General features: G+C 45.4%; 1 protein-coding gene across 4 annotated transcripts in view; it reads right to left on the minus strand.

Annotated features, from left to right (window-relative positions):
* The window catches only part of KLF7 (KLF transcription factor 7), a 66,583-nt gene that overhangs the window by 31,757 nt on the left and 13,399 nt on the right, over positions 1-21,427 (minus strand). For all 4 annotated transcript variants that reach the window (XR_011324369.1, XR_011324367.1, XR_011324368.1 and 1 more), the window contains one exon: positions 3,382-3,994. Coding sequence is in view for 1 of the 4 variants with exons in the window: in XM_069781706.1 (XP_069637807.1) it covers positions 3,382-3,994 (613 nt within the window). In the remaining 3 variants the exon portion in view is untranslated. The remainder of the gene's footprint in view (positions 1-3,381; positions 3,995-21,427) is intronic.

The following is a 21,427-nucleotide window of genomic DNA, read 5'->3' on the forward strand; positions in this document are numbered from 1 at the left end:
TGCAATGTGGGGTCTGACCGTCTCTGGGTTCCCAGCAAAGTAAAGCCCTAAGAGAAGATCGTCTTCAATCTAGCAAGCTGCTATCAGTCTGTATTGCCTCCAGCCCAGCCTGGCTCATCACACAGCAGCGAGGAACGCCAGCCAGCATCTGTCTGGTCAGCCTTACATACGAACGAAAGGAATGCAACCTCCTTCCGCCAACTTCCACCCCCCAGCTCTCCAACCCATGGTTTTCTTGTTTTCATGCACTGCAGTAAATCCCTTTGATCTAGCAAGTGGACTTTGCACGTGCAGGTTGGGTGACCAGCCTGCATCTGCCTCCCTGCCTGTGAACCCCACACTGAGAGCTCTTTGTCTGTCAGGGCACTCACACCCTTTTACACAGAGCCCGCACTGGCAGACTGCTCTTGCATGACATACTAACAAACTACCAGCCAAAGGAAAATATCTCGCAATCATTTCAGACCCTCTGGCTCAGCCACTGACTAAGCCAAGTGGCTACTAGCCATTGCCACCACTGGCTGCATTTGCAACCCACAGCACACTCAGCTCACGGTGTGAAAAAAACAAAGCATGGATGGGGAAAAGGGGTCCTTGTCCCTAGCCCTGAAGGCATGCATGGGAAAGGAGGCAGCCCCGCCATTTGTAATTCAGTCCCAAGTTTCCATAGCTATTCCTCTCTGTCCCTCTCTTTTACTGGAGGCTGGAGCTCCCTGCAGGGAAACCTCACTACAGAGGTCAGCGTGAACAGATTTAATGTCTTGATTGTACCAGCTCTGATTTAAGGCATCCAACGGTCAGTGTTTTTTAAGGGAACAGAGCACTTAAGGAGGATGAGGGGGTCTGAATGACTTTGTGCTTCGCACTCAAATAAGCTAGTTAGATAAGCCCATCACACCCCTCCCCTCGATTCACTTAGATTGCTCCCAAGATGTAAATGTTCAAAGGTATTTAGACAATCTGCTTTCCACAGAGAAAAATGGGAGCCACTTGCCTACCTGCTCCCAGGTTCTGCATCAAAGATGTATTTTAACAACAAGGCTGCATCCAGTCCTCATTGCAAAATGAAACCACACTTTATACATAGCTATGCACAGCTAGGATATGGTCAGGTGCAGGGTGGTTATATGGCTGCAGAGACAGGAGAGCTGTTCATCCAGGTTTGTATTCCCTCTTGTCTTTTGCCTTCCTGCTTTCCTAACAACCTATGCTATCTGCTTAGGACTCGGTGGATGGAAACAGGTACACTCCCACAATAGTAAATGGTTTAAGGACTGGTTAAACCACTGATGGTTTAACTGGCAAGATCAGAGGGGTAGCTGAACCCACTAGGTGAGGTGCTGGGAGTGGGACGTATGGGCACCGCACCCAGGCAGCTGCAGTCTCATCATCTGATACAGGTCTTCCCCATATGCCAGCAAAGGTGGACTTGCCTTTCTCACCATGTTGAGCACTGCTGTGGATGGGCAGACACATACATGTCAATGGCACTATGTACAGTCTAAGGCTATTCAACAGAACTATCAGAGGGCCAGTGAGAAATGTTTTTCGTCATGGATTAATTATAAAACATAAGATTTCACATGCAGATGTTACTGAGGGGAAAGGTTTTGACCTCAGATACAAAATTCAACCAGACCTAAGGCTGCATTGAAAAGCATGCAAAATCTTGCAAGATTTTGACTCCAAAGGGTGGAGGTGTTGAAAGAGTAGAGGTTTTTGCAAGTGCTCTCTCAGGACTCCTTGTCCACCTCCCTACCTATTGGGTGACAAAACCAGAAGAACTCCGAAGTTCACCCTTTCTAGGCGATCATGTCACATCCCTGAGTAACTTCAGGAAGAGCTGTGTAAGACCCATCACTTCCAGCTTGAGGAGGAATGCAGGGGTCACATCTGAACAGGCAAGACCACTGCATCAACAGCTCTCACGCTCTGCATTTGTGCCTCCACGGGAGCCCCGTCAACTGATGGAAGGCCTTGGCTGGGACATCCCCCCGGGCAGCCCCAATGGGGGCCAGCCTCACAGCAGCACTGGTGCTATGAGGAGCCTCCTGACCACATTGCTGCAGAGTTTAAAATGACTGCACTACTTTCACTGGCTTTCAAATCACTGGATCACAAGTGAGGTCACTCCTGGCAAGGTGGCTATCCCCAGTAAAAGCACTAGAAAGCCCATACAAAAAGATCAAAACCAATGCCTTTCATGTCTTAATATGATTTATACTTCAAACCATGTAACTTTTACGGGGCTGCCTAGTATTTGATGGATGCAGCTCTCTTAACAACCCACACATTTGTTTGATTTACTGCACTGGTCCAACATGTTATTTTCTACCTTGCAAGAACAACCTCGCTTCTAGGAATCTGCCTCCATGATAAGATCATGAATTAAATGTGCAGTTATCGTAAGAGACCACACATTTTACTGTAAAATTGAGAAAACTGATTACAGCAATCCCTCTGGAAACAAGAATAATCACATGATAAGACAGTGCTAATGGGAATTTATCATCTCTCATCACATGTGAAGCTTAGAACAAAGCAGCAACGCGTGCGAACTGCACCGCTATTACTGCCAATGAATACCAGCTGAAAAGCTACTGTGGACTATGAACAAATGACAGGACTATGAACAAATGACAGGAGAGTGGGGATCCTGAACATCCAAACCTAAGCCAATTCGGTATGCTTCACAAGCTTATACAGCAGAGCTTATATGCAATACTAGTAAATATTACCCAAAATAACAGCCTGACATCTTTCCATACATCCTATTCCCTCTCTACCTGCACTATTCCATTCAAACTCCATGTCATTCTTTCATTTGTTCTCACTGTATTTTATCACCAGAGAAGTCCAAGATCCTGAGTATCTCAAGGGCACGTGCATCTGCGTACCTACACATCTGCATCTACACACATGCTCTCTCACACACATGTTATTCCTAAACTGCATATCTCAGATCTGAAACACATTTTTCTCTTCCCCCCATACAAAAGGCAGCAAAAACCTACCCATGCTATTTTCTGTTTGAAGCAATTAACACTCAACTAAAATTAACATTTTTAAAGTTGTCTTGGGGAAGTGAGTACCGAAAACCCAAACTGGCACGCCCACAGTTTTAACATGAATGATACATGTACACCCCTTAGGTATCTTAAAATTACTCTGCATCAAGCCCTATAGGACATATGAAACCCTAACAGGTTAATGGTAGACGGTGAACTACTCTGTTCTATTGAATACTGGGTACATTTGCCGGCCTACCGTATTTTTCTACTGCCCTGTTTCACAGATTTTCTTTTCTAAATGAGAATAAAAGGAGATGGTTACGGTTAGGTGGCGGGAGGACAAGATGAGAGAAGCATCCTACACAAGTACCTGTATGAGTCCTCTGGTGAGCCTTTAAGTGGGAGCTCTTTGTATAAACCTTCCGGCACCCATTAAATTGACAGCGATGAACCCTCTTCTTGTTTTCTGGGGATGCTTCTGCCCCTGTACCTCCTTGTTCACTGTCACTGTGCCCGCTTTTTATCGTCCCCGCGGTTGCTGTTGCTACACCCACTTTCACGGAGCTGAGTGAAGTTTTCTTGGCCACCAATTTCAACGTCACTGTGCCATCCACCGCTGAGAGAGTTTGTGAGGTTTTTACAAGGTGGCGGCTGAGCTCTGGAGAGGAAGGGGGCGTTAATGAGGTTACTGCATTGAGTTGGGCCTGGTTGACGGCTGTGTAGCCTTCTGTGGAAGAGCTGGTGGACTGCAAGCTGAGGCACGTCTCAGACAGCAGCTTGTCCCGTGAGAGGATAATGTCCATGTTGGCGCTTTTGTCACACGTACTCGTCTCCGCTGGTAAAAGGATGGGATCCAGCCGTCGGATATTGTCCTCTGCATCTGGTGCTGAGGAGGCATGAAGGAAGCAGTCCAAATCCTCACCAAAGGTCTCAGAGATCTTCCGCGGTTCAGTCTGAAGGTATCGCTCCAACTCCAGGCATGTCTGCAGGAGGGGAAGGGAGAGGGGAGGGAGAGAAACCACTGTTAGACAGACATTACAGCATAGCTCCCACCTAGGGCAGGAGAACAGTGTGGCCCAGAGCGATTCAGAGACAGCACTCATGCACACCAGCACCTTCTCACGAGATGGTCACATTTTGGGACACATGAGGATTTGGCTTGTTTGATGCTGCTCCAAGACAGAGTGTGGGAATATCCACATACAGTAGCAGATATTATGGTAGAAGTGAAGATACAACAACCAGAAGGCATCCACTACATTTTCATGAAAGTCTGTACATTGTTCCACGGATACCAGGCCCTTCCCAATTTTAAGCATAATCTGACCAACGGTCACTTGCACATGAAACTATTCTAATGGCCCCATTGCCTGGCCACATACAAACAAAAAGTCACCTCACCAAAGAACTGCTTCCTTCACAAACTTTAACTTTCACTCCAAATTTAAGTCAGCATAGTTGGCTGGGACCCAATCTGTTCCTAAAACAGCACAATTCTGAAGTGTAGCATTTTAAGATAGGAGATGGAGAACAACTTCCAGTGACACCGCAGCTTGTTTAAAGGGACTGAGAGAAGGAAAGATGTGACAGAAAAAAGGAACCTACTGTCAGTTTTAGAGGGTTTTTGGCACATCTGGTCAAACGAGGCTTCCTGGGTACAGGACACCAGACTTGCAAACAAACATGCACATGCACCCTATTAAAAAGTAGGTGAAGTTACAAAGATGCTGCCACATAAAAACGTGTTCCTGCATCTCCACAGCAGTGATCATCAGCACAAGGATGGGCTGAGCCTCCTACTTGAATGTACCTTATTATGAGGTGCCCTGAGCTAGCCCCAATAAAGCCTCCAGGCACCATCACACTGCCCAGTGTTCTCCATAACCAACATTATAAACTTTTATTGTTTATAGAAAACCGTTTGCTGTAGTTTCAGGAGCTTTTAATGGAGTTTATTAGTGCTATTTTTCATTTCTCGCTGCCTGGAAGGCTAGCTGGTTTAATACCACCACTGCGATTTTACAGGACTTGGAGAAAGAGACATTCTAACTAACACTTTCTGGAAACCTCTAAAAACTACTCATCAGAGAACACTTCTAGAGATATTAAGAAAGGGATTTTAGGCAAAAATTTTCAGCCTATGGGAGCTGCAACCCAACTATGTCTCAGCCTGGACAGTCCAGCATCTGATCAAGAAACAAAAGCTTCATATGACCAGAGGAGAGACAGAGACTCCTGCCTTCTGGCTACAAAGGTCCCATCAACAGGAGTGTAAAGAGGCCTCACTCACGGCTCTCTAGGAGCTGGCAGGTAACTCAAGATTATTACTTTCAATGTACCTAGGAACCAGCACTGCTGGTTGCAGATACAATATGGTGGGATGACTTTCAGAGTTCACAACGGAATCTGCCAGACAGTTATGTGTTGCTTCTTTTTAAAATAACAGCCGATTATAGACCTGAGCTGTAGAGATGGACTTAGACAAAAAGCAATAGAACAGCAACATATGCAAGCGTGACATGCTACACTTTAGCACGTAGGTTATTTTTAGAGGCATAACACTGTATGTATGATGTGTCTGCATGCAGGCCTGGAGGTGGGACACTTATCAGCTAGTACATGCCTTAAGCAACCTTTCTGTTTTCTTTTTAAAGTGCATTTCTGGAACCGTGAGGAACAGCTTTAGCTGGGGATCTGGTCTCTCCCTGGATGAATCCTAACAGGTTTTGGGAGCAGCTTTCCAACATGCCCCACAGTGTTTCAGGAATAACCCCCACCACCAGGAGAGGTCATGCTTTTGAATTCCCCATGTCATGTAATTTGGGCTTCTTGGCCCACTTAGCCTTCATCCAGTGGGGAGAAACAGGTTTAGGCACCTAATAAATAAAAGGCTTCCAAAGGAAAGAGCAAGCATAATCACAAATTAGGGGTGGAAAGGGAAAGAGAGAAAAAAAAAAAAAAAAAAGACACAGGGACTTAAGGCCATTAAATCTGATGACAGTGACATGACATTTCAATTGCTGTGGGATCAGAAAGCTGTGTGCCGGCTCCAGGCTGCCCGTGGAGGGGAGGCAAGCAGGAGGTGCTGCTCCTTTAAGACATCACTACCCCAAGACAACAATAGTGGGCCTGACAGTTTTTTCCAGCTTCACCATTAATTTTCCATAAAGAGCAGTTTCTCGATGAGCCCTTTTCAGGCAAAGCCTGATGCTTCAGAAACCTGTAATTATTCCTGGCTCCCCCCTCCCGCAGCCATTGCACCTGTGCCATTTCAAGACACCAGCTGGTCATGTCTTGCCTTCTGCCTCTGAAATCCAAAACCAGTGGATCAAGCCCATCTCCCCATAGAGTGGGGAAAAAAACAACTCAAAGAAACAATATAATGCAGTCCCTCCCTCCCACCCCCCCGAGCCTCTCCACCAAGTCAATAGAGGGGAAGAGCCTAGCAACGCTGAGCCAGAAAAGCCCTCCACCTAATCTGCATGGCAGACAAAGCCTGGCGAGGGGTTACAGCCACAGCCCTTCCTTCAGCCCCCGCCAGCGCCCTACCTGCTGCTGCATTTGCCAGAGCAGGCAATTGCCGGCAGAAACAAAGTGTCTTTCCCCATATGCACTTCCCAGCTTCTGCCAAGTACCTTACCCGACCTTCCCTCCTCCGGGCCCAAATCACCCAGGGAGTGGTAAGGCAGGGTTTTGAAACCAGCCTGCTTTCTTCACTCCTGCCCTGGCAAGGCAATTTTTAGGCCAGCTAAGCCCACCTCCTTGTCTCGAGCTCTGACCTGGAGAAACCAGTCAGGCTGAGACCACCAAGGTCTCCGCTCCAGCCCAGTGGACGGTCAGGAGGGGCAGGAGAGTTCTTGGTCTCCATTCCCATGAAGTTGGGAGCACATCAAAAACTTGCAGGACCAGCAGGATATTGACCACTATCCACAGAGATACAAACCCAAACTGCTGGATTCAGATGATGGGAAACCCCTGTAGATCTCCTCCTTCCACTACCAGCCCAGTAGGAAAATGGTCCAAGGACACCTAAGACAGGAGCAAGCTGCTCTTGTCATAGTTCTGTTGGATGTCCAGCTTCTCCTTAACCACTCATGCAAGAGAGGGGGAGCTTTGTGTGATGGATGTAGTACGTGTCACATGCAACATTAAGTCTGACTATCCTTTGGGTGCTACATTGCAGGCAACTTGGTGGGTATTAAACTTTCTTACCCAGTGCCTGTAGGATTTACAGCAATAAAGACTTCAAAAATTGCAATGGGGAGAGGAAGATGGCTCCCTTCAGGAACACAAGAAGATCCCTAAGATTGCTGTTTGCTGTCAAGCCAGTTTCGCAAGCTAGGGATAAAAAGTGACCCACTACTTTAACCCATCTGCCCTGATTAACAAGGGTCATTCTCCTTGCACATTGCTCCTCAATTTAGCCAGTTAAAAGAAATGATGATTCATGGCTGACAAATAATAGGACGTGACTTTGCAAGACCCCATGTACTTGCAGAAAGCCAGCCAGAAAAGGATGGCAGTCTGGCATGTGGACAATCCCAACAAGGCCTCAGTCTGATTTTTCAATTTTGGATACAATTGCAAAAAGGCTCACTTCCCAAACAGAGGCACATGTCCATCACCTGCAAGAAACACTGTGTGTTTCCTGCCCAGGCACCAGTAACTCGTAACATCTCTTCGCTCCCTACGTGTACTATCATCTCAGTCCTCTGGGGCACGTACAGCAGCAGAATACATGTAAACTGCACACCATGACACTTCCACATGCAGCACCAGATCCTTCAGACAGTACAAGACAGCAACTGTAGTGCTGTCCTATGCCTGGTAAAGACCTACCTCTTGTTAGTCCCTTCAGAGCTTGCAGCAGCATTGATCCAGGGAAATTCAGTGTTAGTATGTCTGTCAATTCAGAAAGGTATGACCTTTAATCTACCTGTATTCTTACCTCTGGAGCTCACCTAAAGCTCATCTACTGAAAGTAAAGATTATTTACCAAACACATTGAGTATGTTCACCACTATGAAATGCAATGCAAGAGCAACCCAGCGTGTGCCTCTGAGAGCAGAGATGTGATACATGTGTATGATTTTCAGCAGTTTAGCAATCACCTGATTCTGCAGCCAGCAGAAATCAAGACAGTTTTGCTACTAACTGCAACAACAAGAGGACAAACCCCAGACTTCCCAATCCCTCCCAGACTTGCAGATACTCCGTTTGGCTGAGACAGCCTAAATTCTAGGGTGCTTGTCAGCTGTCCAGGTTAAAGTGCAACCCAGAACATTCAAAATCTAGGTATGAAGGAGCTGGAGTCACCACTCATGATGCTGATGTTTGACTTCATCACTCTCCCCCAGAGAGCAACCAGCAGGAAGGCTAAAGCTGGGACTACCACCATCATCAATGTGCCAAGTCTCAAGGCAGTGTAGGTACCCAATGTCTCTGTCTCCTCTTTAGAGAATGATGGAGGAAAGATGTTCCCATAGGCCAGGAGCCTCTGCAGGGACACAAGTTTGTCATCTGGGTTCAGGTCCAGGCAGCTCTGGAAAACCTAATTCCAACTGATGACCCCAAATGAACTCTCAGTTCCCAGGGTATAAATCTAAACTTGCTCCAATGAATTGCGAGAACTGGTCTCAACTGGCAGCCATGTTGTGCATCAGAATTTGACCCATACATACAAGCTCTTGAAAAATCACAGGCCACTTCAGAAGCACCTGCCTGTGCTGTGAAGTCTTTACAGCACTCAAATCCCTGGCTGTTTTGCATAGCTAAAGACAGGACAATGTTGCAAAAGTAAAGTTCTGCCAAGGCTAAAACAAAGCCCAAACACTTATAATGATTTCAGGACAGAAAGTCAGGGAAGACACCTTATCAACACGTTCACTGGGTTCCTCTGTTTTATTGATGCTGAAGTATTTTATAACATCTTGATTTTGAATTTTTCTAGCAGATCATGGGAAGTCCTTATCTGGAAGTGCTAGTTACTTCTAAGTGCCATTTTACTGCAGATATAATTGGACATCAAGCACCGATCTTGGAAGTTATCCAAAACCTAATTAAGAAGTTGGATACTTAGATCAGGCTGTGACAGAGAATGAAAATGTCGAATGTGGTTGACAAGCAGGTCTGATCTACCAGCTCTGTTTACAATACTTGAAAGGATTCTCTTTGCAGCATAATTTATACGAGCAATGCAGAATTATACATGCAATAGTGAAGGTCAAATTCCAACCTCCATCATGACGCCATTGCTTTCCACTGGCATGCAAAAAAGGGGCCTCAACTCTAACTTTAAATAATTGTGGCAGTCTCAAAACTGCAAAGGAAGAGAAAGCATCCTCAACCTGAAAGCAACCCAAAACAATAATTCTAAGGTCAGTGTCACTGCAGTTCACTCAAGCTCAGAGCAAACAGCGGCACCAGGTCCCGTGCCGAGTGTCAATATTTAATTCTTCAGCAGAACAGTGAAAGCTTTGAGCTACGGTGGCACTTGCATTACTGATGCCAGAGGCAGATACCCAACTGGATGTTGTGGGGCAGCCCTGAAGTTAAGAGGAATGAGATTCAAAACCCACCTGCCTTTCCTGAAATACCATGCTCTTTTTGTCCTTAACCCTAAAACAAGGTTTGAAAGATGCATCTTCTTCCCACTGCCAAAAGCCTTCATTACTTCCTGAACAACAACAAAACCCAATACTCTTGCCCATCTATTCCAAGATTGTCATCTGTTCCCACCCAGCTGCCAAAACCTCCAGCTTTTCCTCTTGGCAACCTCTACTGGGCAGTTGCTAGTTGTCAAAAAGCTGCAGCACATCAGAAGCTTAACATTTGGGACAGCATAAAATAAACAGAATTTTAGTATTAAAATAAGTAGTTTTGCAAAATACACTTGGGAAAATGGGAAAACCGCAGTCTGAAATGAATGAATAGTAAGAAAAGGTTTCAGGCAATAGCAAATCATTTCTATTGCAAAGGATTTAAGACAAAACTCCTAGTCATGTGCCAGCACATCTTGCCTACGTGTTATATAGCTCATTGAAAAAAAAGACAGCTAAAACCACTTCACAGGTACAACAATAAGATACTTAATGACAGCTAACTTGTTGTAAATACCTGCATGCATGTTCTTAATCCCTTGTATATATGAAGCAAATCAAGTTAACTGTATGCTCAACAAACAGGCTTTTGCCAAGAGCAAAAAGCAGACACACACATAGTCAGCAAAGATCATCTGATACGCAAAGACTCATTTTCCTGTGGTAACTTCACCATATGCCTGAGCTGTCAGGCTAGTCCTCTCTAACACTGGCAGAATGGGCCTCACCAGCCACCAGAGTCTGCAATGGACAAGTCTATTAACTCTTGACTACGCTACGCAGGACTCAAACCTCTGTTTGCAAATTTCTTCAGTATAATAATGGCCTGTGCCCATTTTCCCCCTTGGTCTCTGCCCAAAGAATGAACCTTTAAGGAAATGTATTTAGCCAAACCAGCCATTCACTGTTACTCATGCACAACAGCACTCTCAATGAACACTCTCCTACCACAGCACAGATGGCTTTCTCTCTGGATGTTCTCCACAGCATTTTTCTTCAGAGCATAAAAGATACTGAAATCAGAAGCCACAACTGAATTCAGCGAAGATACATTTTAATGTAAAAAGTTCTGCAGATTTACTTAAAGGACAGAATCACTACCTTCATATAAACACAAGCCATTTTCCTGTTGCTCTGGGGCATGATGTAACAAGGGTTATCAAAGACTTTGATCAGCCTCTAAAGCTCAAAGGATCAAACCCAATTTTGCCATAAATTAGCAATTTTCACCAGCAGAAATGGGTGGTAAAACAAATGTCTCAAACAGAAAAAAAGTCTGAACCCATAACCCTAACCAAGGAGTCAAAATCAAGATTTGTTCCCAAACTTAGTGATAATGAAACATATCTTATCTAACAAATACTCTTTTAAATGGACAACCCAAATTTGTTCACTAAAAATCTGTGGTATTTGGACTCTAAGCATAGAGAATTTCAGTGCACTGGTTGTGAGATATTGAACAAAGGACTGCAGCTAAGCGTGGCTGAATTTGATAGGCATCTAGATAAAAAAAAAGGATGAAAGAAATCTGCAAACACTGAACCAGGGCTTTGGAGGGCTTTGGGGTTTTTTGACTGTTTAATAAAGATAGAAAAAATATCTGCAGCCGGTCACAACAACAAAAAATAGCATCAATGTCAGCAAAGGATTAAGGATAGTCAAATCAAGAATTCAAAAGTGCAGGCAGCCCATTGTGCTAGTATAAAAACATGATAAAACCCATGTGTGCTTGTACACCAGCACATGCCCTGCACGCTGCCATGCAGTCCAGACAGCAAGTAGCCATACAATGACCATTTGAGAAACGGTACATACATAATGTGTGTTTCAAAATCTTTCTGGAGAGATCATTTATTTATATAACAACCTTGGATGGCTTTGAGTGAGCTGGCTAGTGGCCCTCACTGCAAACTTTTCTCCAAACTTCATCAAGTGTGTATTTAACCTGTTGCCGCCTGGTTTGGAAGCAGCTTTAGTTTAGCATTATACATAGCGAAAAGGCACAATTAGCTCCTTGAATTGCCAGTCCTAGCTCCCACCGAAATCAAAGGATCAGGTTCAAAGCATGCCCCAGAGTGTGGTAAACTTCTCACAGGAAATGGATATGTAAGAGCAAATGCTGACGGCTGTGGAATGTACAAAGCAGAGCAATATTTTAGGTCTCGATCCTCAATTAAGATTCATCCTTACAAATTATTGCAGTGGGGTTACACAGCAGAATTGGATTCCTTGTAATTACTCTGGATAGGATCATGAATGAAAAAACGTACTCTTTAGAGATGTTTCATTAACATCCAGAGAGAGCTTAACATTTCCTCCTCAGCAGCTGACACAAATGTATACACCAGTTGTGTTCGTGCACTCTCAGGCAACAGCATATTTGTAAGCACAATTCTTCACAATTAGATTATTAAATCAAACCTGGAGAAGAGATGTGATCAATACACTCAATATATGGTACATTTCATAAGAGTCCTGGGTTGTGAGTCATCTCTTCTGCTCTGACCTAAAAACATATTAAACAAGAGGATGCATAACACTGAATTCCTAACCCAAAAACATGCAATTCCTCATCTTGACTTTGCGTGATCAACATTTCTGTGCTGGGACTACTGTATCTACCCTGTACATGATGCCCATTCATTATCACATCTCATGGCTCAAAAAACCTTTTGTATGTTCCCTTTTGTATTATTTTTGGCTGTGGGGAGGAAGAGGTGGGGACCTGTCTGGGAAACAGGAAGCAGGAGGAAGGAGGGGAACGCGTTGTAGAGTAAGGACAGAACAAAAAAGAATAAAAGAGCATTTATATAATTTCTAAATGATAATAAACATATAGGACCAAAACCTGCCTCCAGCCATGCAGGGAGCAATGGGCTCTTTGGCTGAAGTTTAAACTTTAACATGAGCACAGCAACTGTCCAAGCACATTTGCAAAAAGCCACTTGCTGCTTTTTAATTTGATTTTTTTTTTTTTTAAATCATTTGGGCAATTTGTTATCTTACAAGAGCAAGAAGATGCATGTGCTACTGTGATAAATATGCCAGTCTGGGCAAGGAAAAGAGAAGACAACAGGCTTGAGTTTCACCGTTGCATCGAGAAAAAAACTTCAGACTGGAAACAAAGCGATGGGAAGCACAGCCGGATTCTCAGCTGGGGTAAATCAGCACAGAGCAGCCTTGATTTCATGGTTCCTGTTTACATCAGCTGAGGACATTGCCAACACTCAAACTCCATGAAATTCTGCTGCTGATTAGCGCCATTTAACTCTGTGGTTTACGTGAAGCAGAATTTGACATGTTCTTTGACGGCTGGAGATGGTTATTTTATATTACAAACCTTGTCTACTTTATTAGGAACAATGTGACCAAAATGGAAAAATGGGAAGAATTTGAAAACAACACCACTTCAGACATTCTGATACTTGGATTTGTTTCTCTTCTCTCTCTTTTTTTTTTTTTTTAAATTTGAGCAGTCTATATGGAGATATTCACAAACTGGTTTCTGCCACTCCTAGGCCAGAGTTTTCATCATCTATGCACAGAAACAACAGCCTTCACACTTGAATGTCCCACTGCAGGTAAACTTGCCTCTCACACAAAAGCCAGGTGCCCTCCAAAGGATGCTCCCTTAGAGCCAAGGGTGTTTTCCATTGCTTTTCTTTTCTACACTGCTTTGCCAAGGCAGTTGTTCCAAAACTCTCGCCACACGGGATTTTGATCAGCCTCAAATCTCCCAGGCAGTGCTCTTGGGCTGCTACGCACCCTGATAAAAGCAGCACAGTCCTCTTTAAAAGCAATTTGCTAGAGCACATTGGTAAAGTGCCTGCCTGTATTGGCCCAGCTGCTCAGCAGCAACCCAAGCAACTGCCCACAGGCATCTGAGGAGACCTGTATCCCCAAAATGCATTAGATCAAACAAAAAGGAGATCTGGCAGGGCCTTTTGTGGATACCATTAGCAACTCAAGGTGCACTGTCAGAACTGGACACGGCACTGCTCACTCCTCATGAAAGGATCACGAGACCAGCCTCGCGTTAGCGCGGTTTCCAGTAGGCTGTACAGCTACCAGCTGCAGTATGGCATGGGAAGCCAGGAGATCCCATTAAGAGCCCTGCCATTTATCGACTTGAGAAAGCTCAGCAGGTCAGATCACCAACTACTCAGAGTCAGCACACCTCTATGAGCCAATTTACACAACCACAGCTCTCGTGCTGGCTCACTTTCTTCGGTCTGTTGACTGTAGACACCCACCCAGTTGTTATGGATTTTAATATGCTGCAATATGAAAGTGCTATTTCAGGACAAAGTTATTAATAGCAAAGCAGCCAGAAAATAGCCTAGAAGGAATGCAATGTCTTGGTGTTCCTGGAAGATACAATGACTTCCCAGCATCCAAGCAGCCACCATGGTTAATTCAAGATGTTTCTGTGCACAAGACTGTCTTTTGTTAGAGGAGCTAACTATATGATAAGCCATCATGACATGCCTTCATAGAAATGCCCTGAATGGGGAGTCTGCAGAGACTACAATGCAGAAAGGCCCGAAGGGTGGTACTTTGTTACACTAAGCAGGCTGGTGAAAAGCAGAGCCCGGGCGCTGTGATGAAGCATCAGGAGAAACAGAGGCCAGGAGAAACTCTACTCTTCCTGAAGGAGGTGGAAGATGGGATGGGACCTGTTTGAGCCCTGCTCAGAAACCTGTCTGACTCTAGGACCTCAGAAAGGCTCTTCTTTTCAGCCTCTCTTCCCCTACAAGCACCCTCTCCTTCCCTTGTTTCTTCACACTGCATCTCCTCAGCAACACTCTTTACTTGTGTAGGAGTCTCACAGTCAAGGCAAGACACTGTCCCTTTTCACCCTTTTCATGCTCTCTCTTAAACCTTCTGTTTCTCCTGGCAAAATATCCCTGGAAATGTATTGGAGAATACTGTGCAAAATCACCAGACCCTACCTCAAGTTTATGTTGGCACCTTTCCCCCAAAAATTAATGGGGAGGGTTCCCAAATTAATTCCAGGTACATAACCGAACACAGCACTCAGCACCACCTTGCGGAGATGATACCGGATGAGGGCAACTCTCTGCTGGCAAGGTTTTTAGCATCCCTTCTGCCTGCACCCATGCTGCTGAGAGGCTGGCTGTGAGGCCTTCAGCTTTCCAGCCCCATCCCTAAGTATCCTCTTTGAGCAAACCAAAGGAAACTCAACACTGCGTCTTTCCCTGAGACAAGAAGGCCCAAGTGATGATGTCGGGAATTAGAAGATGTCACGTTCACGGCACCACAGCCTTACCCATTAAACTGCCACAGACAGCTCCAGCGCGCTACCAAACATGCGCTGCAGGGAACTCTCCTGCCTCACCTCTCCTCCTCTCCCTCACCACTCTCCAGAAAGGAAACAAACAAAACCCACTTACCAACAAGGAAAAGAGGAAACATATTGTAGTCACTATAATCCCAACAGTGGACATGTTATCTGGCATATTTCCAACTCAGACGTTTAAAAAATGTAGTTAGTTTACCTTAAGTGTCCTATTTTCCCCCATTTCCCTTTTCCAGTCTATTTAAGCCTATATAGCATCTCCAGAGATAAGCCTGCCTTTGTGGGTTGGCTGTATACCACTCCTTCCCTCTATTGTCTTTCTGAGATGGGATGGAAGTCTCCAGTGTCACAGTTTGGAAGACCACAGCCAGGCTCTCTTGGCTTGGTTTGTGGGAAGGGGAAGAGCGGGAACTGAGGAAGGACAGCCTCTCCTGCTGCAGGAGGGGAGTCCTCTTCCTCACGGTACAACCAGTCCTCCCTGGCATTTTGTTCATCATGGATACTGCTTAACTAAATCTGTTTTTAGTAGCCCCCAAAGGCGGAGTCTGTTGCCAGCTATCGTCATCCCAAACGCTTCAGACCTCTGTCACTGTGCCTTGGTACAATCCCTGCAATAGCTAAACACAAACATTATGTTCCCCCAAGTACAAATTATAGTTTTCAGGAGCTGCAATTTTATTTTGGTTATAAACATACAAAGGTAACCTTTATGCTGGGAGAGGAGGAGCCGCGTGAGAGACCACAGGCTGAGTCTCTGCTTCGCAGGGAACATTCCTGGGAGCACTTTCCTGCTTCGCCTCCAGCCAGCTCTGCTTCCCAAGCAGTTGCGCTTCCCAAGCAGTTGTGCTTCCCAAGCGGTTGCATGATATCAGAGCTGAAGCGAGAGCCAAAATGCCTTGTGGTGGCCGGGGCTGCTGGAGGGATCTGCTTCAGACCCAGCAGTCCTGGAACTGGGACTCAGAAAGGGAGAGGAATGCACTCAAACCGTGCTTCTTTAGCTATAGCCGGCACTTACTGGCAGCCTACACATTCAGGGGACAATTTTCCAGCCATGAGTTGTGACTTGGTTGCCACCCTGAGCCCCTGCAGAATACACTGCAGCACTTCTGAGCACGTGGGTCTCAGAGTGCCCCAGAGGTGCTCCCACCATCACCAGAGCAAGGTTCAGGGGTTTTTCTCCATTTCAAATGTCTCTAACCATTCCCTGCTCTGCAGATGTCCCATCACTACCCAGCACCAAGCTCACGACACCTGTCAAAGAAGCATGATGTCAAATTGCCCCGCGAGCCCCTGAGTGCCCCTAGGCATTTCAGCCCTCCTGTCTGTCAAGCCTGCTAATGTGTCCCTTCCCTGCCATGAGTAATGGTGCATTCCTGGAAGCAAAAACTGCATTAAAAGTCTTCTTTACATGTGAGCTAAGAGCTTTTTTTGCCTCATACCATTTTTACTCATAAATATAATATCAAGGTGATCGTGTTCTTCTCAGACTACTCAGAGTGTTCTGTAAGTAAAACCTGCAACTGGCAATTTATCAGATGGAAAAATAAAAGCCACATTCGGTTTCTCCCTACACTTAAAAATGACCACGTGCAGTCTTTGAAGCAGACTGATCTTTTTAACAAGGTCATGAGTATCAGCCAGGGGGGGAACAAAACCGCCCTGCACATGTTTTTGCTTCTACGCTGCTTTCTTACTGATGTTTTGCTCACTTTCTAAGCAAAGAGGAAGCCTCTCCTGTTCCCGTCACCCTGTGTTTATCCACATTACAGCCTCCAAGGGCAAACAACTGGATCTTGCTGCAACAAGATCTTGAGACCCATCCAGCTCTGAGTGGGAGTGAGGTGGGAGCCCTGAGAGCAGAAATGATAGAGGCAGCGGACGGTGGGACACCATACAATCTTTTGAAAGCGTTGCTCCTGCAGGCTAAGACAAAAAGCACAACACACCCTTCGCCTAGTGAAAGGACTGGAAAATGCACTTTAGGAGGCACAGCCTTCAGAGTCAGAATAAATCCTGCCAGCTGTCCCTGGTGACAAAGCAGCCCAGTTTGATCAATACAGCAGCATTATTAACACTGCACTACCTTACATGAGGATAGTCATATGTTCTTGCCTCTGCTGAGCTTGGGGGAAGGGGTGCAAACTCCTACAGCAATTCACAGGGGAAACGGCTCTCTCAAAATCATTAAGATTGCACAAAGAATCTCTTACCCATTTCCATGCAAGCTGCTTTTTTGGGAGACCTCTGCTTCATTCATATTGATCAAGCTCAGGTGGAATCCCAGAAATAGTGTGCGCTTTATAGTTTTCTCAAAAAGAAATTTTGTTTTTAATGACTTTAGTACCCCTATCTTCAGGCTTTTTTCTGCAGCCATGAAGACCCTTCCTTTTGGGGGCTGGGTACAGACACATAAATGTAGGTGGTTAACAACAGAAGGTAGGACTTTATGATTAGCAAATTTTGTAAAATGATTATGAGGATTAGGGGTTCAGTTAAGTGCATTTGGATGCAAGCAGAAGTAATGGTAGTAAAAGGGTATATATCGCTGCCGCTCCTGAGCCCCAGCCAGAGTCATGGCCTTTCTGTGTTTGGCTCAACAAACACAGTTACAGACAATCCTGGTGAGTAACTCAGGAATTGACAAGAGAATGGAAGGGGAAGAAAAACAGTCCTAGCTAATCACCTGCTTAACCACAGCCAGCAAATCTGAGGATTTTGTAAAAACTAGGTCCTGTGTGTGCCTCGTGACAAGTTTGAAGGCGGCTGGAGAGGTACACCCCTATGCCAGGTGACTCAGTGTGGGAGAAAACATAGCAGAGAAGCTAAAGGCTGAGTGGTAAATACTGACAGCATGGGAGGAAGGACTGACTGTAATAATAAACACAAGGCCAGCAAATGGCCTTCAAAACCAGGAGAAAGACCTTCTTACCCACAAAGAGAGGTGTGTCATCCATTGCTGGAAAGAAAAACTACCACAGAAACGCTGCATCGGCAGCAGCTGTGTTTCTCCAGCACTCAGCTGGGACAACACATCGTCAAAAAAAGGGAAAACGACAGACTCACTCCCCCTCCAAAGGGAAGAAATCTTGCCATGTATCCCCTCTGCCACCTCTCCACCAAAAATCACTGAGACTATCAAAGCCAAACCCTGCACCAGGGAGGTGAAATGCTGAGATTGAGCACACCAGGCCACCTTCATGCTGTGTCTGCTAAGCGTTTCTCACCAGAGAAGTGTGGTGCTGCTCCAGAGCTGCTGGCACAAAGTCCTCCCAGAAAGGGGTGCTGCAAAAGTGTCTAGACAGACTAAAATTAAAAAGAAGAAATTATATGACACTGCCCACTGTCTGCAAACCAGGGCCAGATTCTCAGAGGGAGGAGTAAATTGCTAGCACAGTAATTGTAGCTAGTGGTGTCATCTTAATTTACACTAGGCAAGGATCTGGCCCAGAAAAATATTCCTGTCAAGTTTGCAGCCAAAAATTCCTCCGCTAGACCACATTCCACCAGTTAAACTGGCAGGGAAGACAATTGCAGAAAGAATTTAATTAAAATGGAGATCAGGGAGCTGGTATTCTTTTCAAGCTCTGCTCTTGAATTCCTCTCTCCAACAATTGAGCGCTTGGGTGTCCCAGTTTCCCAGCCTGTAAAATGGGCATGCAACAGCTTCCCTGCTCTCTAAGGGCAATGGCTGTGAAGCATCTTGTCTGTTCAAAGCCCAACCATCAAATCAGACAGATATCTGAATGCTCTAAACCTCTGGGTCTTGAATGAAAGGGTATGTATTTTTCTCTGCTGAAACTGCTCTGTCATTGCTCTTGGAAAATTTGAGCTTCAAAAAGGCAACCTGCAAGTTTTGCTTTCAAGACTGTAGGTGTCAGGTCCTCTGACTTATCGGGGTACTACTGAGGATTTTTTCTGCTCCAGACTGCACAAATTTGCCAGCACAGTCCCTGGTACTGAAATAAAGGTAGGCACAGAAAGTACTGCTTTCCCACAATTTTCTCATTCATATTTTATTTCTGAACTTCAGCATTTGTACTGATTAACATCTGGATGGACAGTGGATTTTCTGCATACCCCTCTGTTTTCAGCTGTTCCAGGAAGACATTAGATGGAAGAATACACCCAGGATGTAGACCAGTGCAATCACACCATCAAGTCCTAAGGATGGCGCCACATGGTGCTTCATTGTAGCAGGTCTTTTCTTTGTTTTCACTCCTTAATTTCTATTAAAACATTTGGCTTTTTACATGCTGGTCTGCAGGATCATTAGTAACAGCACATGGTTTAGGACCTGTTTCTTTACAGTCCTCACGTTCCACACAAAAACCCCTCAAGGATACCCACAGCTTAAGAGCTTGCTGAATAAAGGGGAGAAAGATGACAGTTCCTGCAAGAAGTTTTCACAGCGGCAGAACCAAGCAAAAACCGGCAGAGCCCCACTGCCCACAGCCAGCTGTACACCTCACTGCTGTTTGGCAAGGCCCCACTGTTCTGTTATAACCCTGGCAGACCCTGTATGGGGCGAGCAGCTTTCCTCCTCCACAGGAAGGAGAGGGAATCACGCATGTTCTGAAACACCAGGAAAATATTTCTTTGCCGTGCGAGCAGCCCAGGTTGACTCAAAGGAGCGGAGACGGTTAAAAGCAGCACAGTGGACAAACACAGCAGGAAGGTCCAGAGCCTGGGGTGACCTGCCAAGCGAACCGAAGAGCGCCTTGCAGTCCAGAGCAGCTAACGCTCCCCCCTCCCCGGCTCAGGCAGGCTCCTTTGCCTTATGCGAGCGGCTTTGGAAAATCCTCCTTTAAGGCGGCGGGGACAGGGAGGCAGGGAGCCACCCTGCTCAAGGCCACTGAAGCCACCCACCCCAGTGGGTGGTGGCAGAGGGGGGACCCTCCAGAGGGATGGTGGTGGGACCCCACCACTGACCCCGCAGCATTTTGGGCAGGCCTGCTCCCTGCCCGTGTTGGAACGCCTCCCTTTGCTGAAGAAAAGGGCAGCGGTGTGCTGGGTAGGCACCGAAATTCGAGGGGCCTTTACCCTTTAACCATGATCCAGGTTAAACACCCACCTCACATCCATCAGCCATAAAAACAGTGGTCTTCAACTAACTAACCAGCATATAGATACTGTTTGCTGAACAAAGGGCAGCAACTCACAGCAACCCTGCTCTTCCTGATACTAATACCACCATGTGATTTTCAACCCCACGGTTGTATTTGTGATTTTAGGCTTTTCAGAATGCTGAGATCTTCCATGACTCGCTGTCAATAGCCAGCACTTAGAAGCAGCTACCATCAAGACAAGTCATCAGCACTGATTTGACTTCATCCCATTTAAAGTCTGATCTGTTTCGTTAAGCAAACAAACAAAACTTTGGCCTCAATTTTTTGTTTCCATTTACTCCAATGGATCGCAGCCCTCACTATAAAAACATGCTTAATAAAAACAAATCAGAAAACTAAGGAAACTGATAAAAAGCTTTCATTGTGAAGAAAAGCATGGAAAAGAGCTTAAGGAGGAAATGCTAAATTTTTTTGTGATGCCAGCAGAGAGAGGCAGTATGTAAAGAAAACCACGCAGGGGCAGGAAATAAATCCTTGAGATTGAATTTGGAAGAAGACAAATTAATGCATTTATGGAAGAAACAGCAACACAACATGCACACTCAATACAAAGCAGAGATCCTGTAAGGCTGAAAAGAGACCGAGAATAGATAAGACACAGAGAAGACCAATATAGCTTCGAGGACACATTCTTAGCATCTGATATACAGGAAAACTGGAAGGAACAGACAGATGTTAAGTATGACAAAATTGAAAGGGACGTGCACATTTATTACTATTTATCATGTCTGTTCCACAGTCAGTGTTATAATCTCCAGTCAATGAGCAGGGGTCTCATTTCACATTTAGATAACAATCCTTGAAAGAGTTAATATAGATAAAGATGGGAAAAAGCATCACAGACCATGCAGCTATGAACAGGGTGAACCCAAACAAAGCAATGGACTCGCGCATGGAGAAGAGAGAGAATATGGGAGGGGGAGAAATTAGACTCAGGTAAGAGAGAGAACAGCCTGTTAGATATTCCTCCCCTAAACTAGGTTTTAGCACATGCTTCCAAGGAAAGCAGGGCCTCGTGCTAGGTGGATTTCAAATGAGACTGGAAAGCACCACCGAAGCATTCAATAAGAAATGGCACCTGGGCAAAAGAATTTAACGATCTAACTGCTAATTTCCAAGTGTATTTGTTTCTGGACCAGATCTGCTTATATGCATGGTTTATTGTTGCTGGATGAAGGCAGTGACCAAAAATGCCTTTTCATCATGTACACCCTGCTCCTGAACCTCATTTGCCTTCAAAATTAGCCAGTAAGACCCCCTTGCTGATCACAAGGTCTTCCCTGACCCTTCTCTAACTTTAGAGGCCAAGCTGCAGTCAGAATGTGGTCCTATACCATCTCTGAGCCATGCCATGCCATGCCATGCCATGTC

Source organism: Haliaeetus albicilla, chromosome 4 (assembly GCF_947461875.1).
Source record: "Haliaeetus albicilla chromosome 4, bHalAlb1.1, whole genome shotgun sequence".
NCBI lineage: Eukaryota > Metazoa > Chordata > Aves > Accipitriformes > Accipitridae > Haliaeetus > Haliaeetus albicilla.